Source organism: Ascidiella aspersa, chromosome 7, assembly GCF_963924565.1.
Source record: "Ascidiella aspersa chromosome 7, kaAscAspe10.2, whole genome shotgun sequence".
Taxonomy (NCBI): domain Eukaryota; kingdom Metazoa; phylum Chordata; class Ascidiacea; order Phlebobranchia; family Ascidiidae; genus Ascidiella; species Ascidiella aspersa.
In genome coordinates this window covers 30,568,242-30,575,145 of record NC_139453.1, presented here as the reverse complement: position 1 = coordinate 30,575,145, position 6,904 = coordinate 30,568,242, and the positions used below count along the sequence as shown (strand labels likewise).

The window sequence follows — 6,904 nt, the reverse complement described above, 5'->3', positions numbered from 1 at the left end:
ATGGATTGGGAATCATGGAAACAAGAACACGGTAAGACCAAATATAAAGTTCGTTTAGGAATAAATTTATTCCTTAGCAAAGAAGATGATTCGTTCACGTCCAACTGCAATCTCCAGCTAATATGCTCGAAAACGTATTCGTTCTATTTTATTAAACAGTTGCAATAAAATTAAAGGCCTTAACAGGCTTAGCGAATGACATAATTTTAAGATGACGCCCCTTTAAGTTCATAACGACACTTTGTATCAACAGTACACCGTTAATGTTCAGTATAAGCATGCGGAGTGCAGTAGTTGGACCAAGATTTAAATCTCACAATAGACTAAGACAATTAAGGTGATTTGCGCTTCAAGTTTCCTTTACAACAGTCTGTGTAACTCAGTTGGTAGAGTGGCTATCCCCTTGTGGCCGAGGTCCTGAGTTCGAACCTCACCACAGCCTAGTTTCACGAACCTGATACAGCACCCAACAGTGCCATGGTTATTTCTCGTCTCGCTTGTCTCTGAGCCTGTGTAACTTAGTTGGCAGAGCGGCGGTCACGTTCTGGCCCAGGCCCTAACTTCCAATTTCTTTGTGTGCGAATTTTGTCTAGGCCGGCTTTGCTGAACAAAATCCTCATTTGATCGATTAATTTCGATAAGACTATACAAAGGCTCCAGGTGTACTATTTTCCAAAAGCATCTTCAATTCTCGGAACACTTTTTTTCAACGGTGTAAAAATAATAATAATTTAATTTTCAATTTTTGGTATTTTCGTAATCAGGAAAGAGCTACTTGGAAGCAGAAGATGCAGAGAAGATGCGAGTGTGGGAAGCAACTCTTGCTAAAGTCACAGCTCACAACCTAAAGTACGACCAGGGTCTGGTTTCCTATCAACTGGAGATGAACAAATTTGCCGTAGAGGTGACTTACTAATCGCACAACTACACGACGACTTAATGTTCCTGTATGACTTGATTTAAAAAAAGTAAATTTTGGACAAATAACTAGACTTGGAACTTGCTACTGGGACTTATATTATAGAAGATGTAGTTGCATACATGTTACCTAACTTACTGCGAAAGATACGCATACAGCAATCGACCTGATAACCGGTAACGGCCTATACGTATCATAATACACGTATATACAGGGGTCGGGAACCTATGGCTCTTTTCGTGGCGCCGTATGGCTCTTTTGATGAAAGAATCTTGCTTGCAGATAAAAACTCAGCTATAATTTCTTATCATGATTTGAATAAAACTGCCCGCGGCCACGGTCGCTTTCCTAACTTTATTGTTTTTTAAATAGCCTAGTTAATTTTCGGCGATTCGCGCGAATTCTATTTGTATTTTCGGGACTGGTATTCCGTTTGATGGAGCATGAGAGCCTGAACTAATCAGTCTGTGCCAGATTAACCGGAATTCCAACTAGGCGCCGCATTCTATTTAGCGCAATTTGTCAAGAAGAGATATTTTTTTGTAAAAGGAAATGTACTTTAGGTCACGGTTGATAATAACACGAGTCCATTTGGTGGCCGTATTAGTTTCAAAATCTGGTACTGCGCATGCGCACGTGGGAACCGGCAGGTTTAACGTGGTCTTACTGGACTCGAGACCAGACTACGGTGTGATCAGAGGTCGTGAGTTCGAACCTCACCACTGGCTAGTTGCGTTTCTATGCCGCCTTGCTTGCATCATTGATCGACAGATTATATGAAACGACTTTGTATGAACTACTGATCTGTTTATATTCCAGGGCCCGCCACTCATGGACAGCCCTGGCGAAATGTTGCCTGATCCCACAGCTCCTCAATTTGAAGAAGAATTCCCAGCAACTGATTTGACTAGTAAACCTTATATGAACTACAGAGAAAAGGGTTGGGTTACATCTGTGAAGGACCAAGGAAATTGTGGAAGCTGCTACGCCTTTGCAACTGTAAGTTTGGACCTTCTAGTCTAGGTTTATCATTTGAAACTTTTTTGATGTTATTAAATATGTTTTTCACTTCTCGGCCATTTTAACCCTACCTAAAAGTTTTAGGTTATCTGAAATATTTGTCTTTACTTTTCGACTATTTTTAGCCTTATCTAACAAGTATTTGAAAAAGCAGGGTGGCTTTTTTTCCATAATTACGACAATTGCCAGTAATTTGCGACGTAAGTCAACAGGTTCACTTCGGTATTGTGGTTTTATGACGAAAATTACTAAATCGTAAACTTAATGATGTCACAATTACGTCATACCGCTCTTGTATATTGCGGCACTAAATTTGGTCAAAGGATAAAGTTGCAAAATTATAAATATTGATATTTTGGTAAAATAGCTTAAATGTAATAGATTGAAAACCCTCAAAAGGTTTAATTTATTATTTTAAACGTTTATTTTTTTAGAGATTTAAATCAGAATATTTTTTAAGGATTAGAACAAGTTGTGAAACGAAAATTAGAAAGTTGGATGTTTTTCGAAAACGGAATTAATAAATATCTTTAACTTAAAAATCCACAAACAGTCCGATTCGTCTTTAAACTCAATGTAAAGATGTTGCCTTAGAAAAGGCTTTGGAAATAAGTCGGCCTAATCAGGATTTTCATACAAGTAAAACCAGGTTAGAAAAAATAACTTCGCCAAGCCTTTCAAAAGTCATCTTGTGTGCTATAATTGGTGCCGTTATCGTTGTTCAGTACGACTCTACAAAGTCTTGATCGCATATTGTGCACATTGTGTTCATGTATATTTCAGTAACCTGGATGTATTGTAGAGTTAGGTGATCATGTGTTATCAGCTGGTCAATACTTTCACACTTATCTGTGCTATTTGCAAATGCTGCGTCGTTGCAGATTTGTTTGTTATACGCATTCCGCGTCGAAGCAACGCTACTTACATCCTAGTGTTACATCTTAATTAGCAATTCGTTTTCGCTTCATAAGCCATCGGCATTAGACTTCGAGTCAGTTCCTTTTGGGGTTCACTCGAGCAACTTACCGGCTGACAAGTGTAACTTAACTTGGCCTTCAACTCTTCTTTGTTATCGACTTGTGCTGCTTACTGCTTTGATATTTGCAAGTAGTGTCGCCGATCTATAGTTTAACTGATGTTCGCTTATCAGATAATACAATTATTAATCACTAGAAGCATTGTGGTTGGCTAACGAGTTATACGCACGCAACTTAAAATTAGAGTCAGGTGTTCAACAGTTTAATACCGTGCCCCACAGTAAAACGTAAAAATAGCTACATAATGTTGTTCCAGGCTGGTGTACTTGAAGCACAAAATAAACATACCAACGGTAAGCTTGTGAGCCTAAGCGCCCAACAACTTGTTGATTGTTCTGGCAACCATGGTTGTGATGGAGGCAACTTTTACAAATGCTTCAAGTTCGCCAAAAGTGGTTTGGTCTTTGATGCACACTACCGTTACAAAGGAAAGGTAGGACTTAATGCTATTCAAGTTTGCCTAATGCACCATATTAGGAATCAGTGTTGTAAATAAGTCATTTTGAAATGACTTAAGTCCCAGTTAAGTTATCAACAAAACAACTTAAGTCTAAGTCAAGTCATTCTGAATAAATAACAAGTCAAGTCCCAGTCAAGTCATAATTAGATCAAATACAAATCCTTGTCAAAAGAATTAAACGACGTAAACTAATCAAACTGAAAAACAGGCACGATTATTAGCAATAACTAAAAATACCACAAAGCACAAACCTATTTCAAACAATTTATTTTATGTGGAAGACTTAAGACAAATATCTTAATTTTTTAGTGAAACATGCTTAAAGAAAACACTTCATTTCAGCACAAATCCTTTGTCCAATAGACTTAAGTCAAGTAAAGTCATTTGTCCAAAGATCTAAGACAAGACAAGTCATTTGAAAACAGTTACTTAAGTGCAATCAAGTCAAGTCACTCAAGTCAAGTCATTATACGATTTCAAATGTCGACAAACCTATACTAAAACAAGCCAAGATAGTTGGAATTAAAATGTTTAAAGGCAATGTTTTCCAGGTCATTAGAAGTTCGCTTTAACGTCAATAGTTTAGCTTCCGGTGATAACTTAATATAAAGGTGGAAATCGCTCAAATCGAGGGTGAAAATTCTCCAGCTATTATTGGATAGCTACTGATACCACACTAGTATCGGACGAGTAACGATAACATCACTTGGTATCGGGTATCGACTCTGATCCGATATTATCGGCCATCCGTAATTCCCTATCAGTAAAAATACATGTTATACGCGTTTGTTTTTTGTTCCGTGATTAAACTTCGTTAGGTCTGATCTTACAGAGATTTTATAATGCGTATTTGTTGAAAGCCTTCAGTAATTAGTCATCTCAATTTCAACTGATAAGTGTTGTTTCAGCAAGGACCGTGCATGAGGCCCCTCGGCTACGAAGTTGTAGTGACAAACTATTGGTTACTCGGTAGAGAAGAGTTTTTAAGACAGGCATTGCTATTCGGGGGTCCAGCAGCTATAGCAATCCATATTCCAAGAGCATTTCACCTCATAAAGAACGACACAGGTATTTTAATCAAGTTCCTAATACCACTTGTTAGAAAAGATATACACACATTGTGGTCTTTGCAAAGATAACAACATAAATAGAAATAAAAATCAGATATTCGAATACTTTGTGTTCCACTAATCTGACTAAACCATAACAAAGACACAAAACAACGCGCTAAAACTAATTTGGCTGCCTAAAATGATATTAATTTATCTAAAAGGTCTGTGGTTACCATATCGAATGTTGACTTGGAAGTTTAGACGGAAACGGTGTTAAAAATGTTGGAAAATACTTCGTCTCTTGCAGAGTCAGTTCTACACTAATCCGATTTCGGCCAAATAAATAAATCGAGTCTGACTCCAGCCAAATATCTCGGCTCCGTCGAGTTCCAGCTAAATAAACAGACTCCGTCGAGTCCGGACTATGGCTACGATTCCATAGCCCTGTATTCCACTAATCCCCTTAACCAAAAGTAGGAATTTCACAGCAATCCACTCGTAGGTGTCATATAGCTCACCCACCTACAATACGTGGTTGGAACACATGCCACCATACCTTTACGATTTACAGTTTGCGACATTATGAATATATTGTTGCTGACAGGCATTGTTTCAATTGTAAAATTGTTTTTCCAGAAAAATTTCATCCACCTATTCAGGCAATCTTCTCAGGGCATAGGCTAAAAAATATATATATACCCGACAGACAGTAAACAACTCTGTTTTCCTTTACTATTCGCCTGGTATAGTTGCAATTATATTGCCCTGAAAAATATTGCCGGAATAGGACGAAACTTTGGTACTTTAATATGGACGAAACTTTGGTACTTTAATATAATTTTGCCGGAAGAACAATTTTACAATTGCAATCTATGTTTCCAACATTTGTATTACGCTTGAGCACGTCCAACTCGCAACTCGCTAAGTATTAATCCGAGTCCAGACTCCGACTCGACAGCTTTGTAACAAACAATGAGTTCGAGTTTGTCACAATCTTCAACGATTTAGCCGCCAAGGCACAACTATCGACTCTCAATATATCACGCAACACACTTTATCTACAGATGTGTTTGACTCACAAGAACCAGGGTCAGGATGGCATGCTGTGCTGGTTGTTGGATACGGAACTAATTCGAAAGGTGTTGATTACTGGATCATCAAAAACAGGTGAGCTAAAGAAAATAAAAGAATCGCTTCGAAATCACAACATCAAAAAACAGGCAAAAAAGAGAAAATGTACTTTAAAATTGTCAGATGCATAGTTACTACTACAATATTTTAACTACAAAATGCTGTTCAATGCTTTACTTCTATAAGAAAACGAAAATTCAATGTTCCTTGGTACGATATGTGCGCCTGTTTGGATAAGCACAGAAACTATATTCGGACTGTATTGTAACAGACCCACGCAATTGCAATCCTCTACAACAAATTACCACGGAGCTTTCAAACTAGTGTTAGTGGAAAACTACTTTTGTTAAACCAGTGGTTTTGACCAGTGTTCCATAAAACTTTCGTGGAATTAATAAATTCCCGGGGAACATCTAATCTTTCACGTAACACTTAGCAAAAAATGAGCCAAGCTCTTTCAAGAAATCTAGTTAAAATCCAGGCCAGTTTGCATTTTTACTCGCTTGTCAAATTTCAAACGTTGTAATTTAATTTATTTTGAGAATGTTTTGAGATTAGTATTTTCGCAAAGTAATATTACATACAATATTATCAGAATCGAAAAGCACATATACTCTTTTAATATTACTTTGATGTTGATATTACCTCAAGATTTCTACACCAATGCAGTAAATATCATACAGAATTTTTAGCATTAAAATGTCTTGTTTATTTCAACAGTTGGGGAACTGGTTGGGGAGGCGGTGGCTACTGTCTAATGAAACGAGGAGTCAACTGTTGTAGGATTGGAGATTACTCCGGCTTTGCAAGAGTGGCTTTGAACGAAGAAATATCACAAGCAGAAAATATTGAAGTTGAAACGTCAAACGAAAATTGAAAACATGAATCTTTTGTTGCGCCATTTACAATCTAGGTTAATCATTTCAACACTTTGGTGAAAACATGATTCAATTTTTTCACACAAGAAATTTACTCCTGTTAAAATTATTAGTTTTCAATATAAAATTCGTTTAATTTATTATTGCTAACTTAATACTCCTACATATTTGGCTTATATTTTGACCTCTTTATATTATATGTGCGTCTATATAAACCTGATGAAACGTATAGCTTTATCATGTCATACACTTTGCTGAAAACCGATTTTGTAAATATTCTTAAAATTTCTCAACGTTTAATTTTTACCAGTTTGTCGAATTTGGAAAATCTGACATAATAATTTCAATTTTGGTCAATCCGGTCTACATTGCTAAAAGCGATTTTAATTTGTAAGCGAATTTGTCGG

General features: G+C 36.9%; 1 protein-coding gene across 1 annotated transcript; it reads left to right on the top strand.

Annotated features, from left to right (window-relative positions):
* Positions 1 to 6,496, top strand: LOC146138932 (cathepsin L-like proteinase). The gene is made up of 7 exons (XM_083394736.1): positions 1 to 31; positions 765 to 904; positions 1,739 to 1,918; positions 3,233 to 3,409; positions 4,345 to 4,504; positions 5,553 to 5,655; positions 6,340 to 6,496. The coding sequence occupies exons 1-7, from the start codon at positions 1 to 3 to the stop codon at positions 6,494 to 6,496; spliced, it is 948 nt and encodes a 315-aa protein (XP_083250862.1).
* The last annotated feature ends 408 nt before the right edge of the window (positions 6,497 to 6,904 follow it).

Coding starts and splice junctions, on each gene's coding strand:
- LOC146138932 (XM_083394736.1), top strand. CDS start 1: ATGGATTGGGAATCATGGAAACAAGAACACG. Junction 4,505..5,552: donor CCTCATAAAGAACGACACAG/GTATTTTAATCA, acceptor CTTTATCTACAG/ATGTGTTTGACTCACAAGAA. Junction 5,656..6,339: donor TACTGGATCATCAAAAACAG/GTGAGCTAAAGA, acceptor TTATTTCAACAG/TTGGGGAACTGGTTGGGGAG.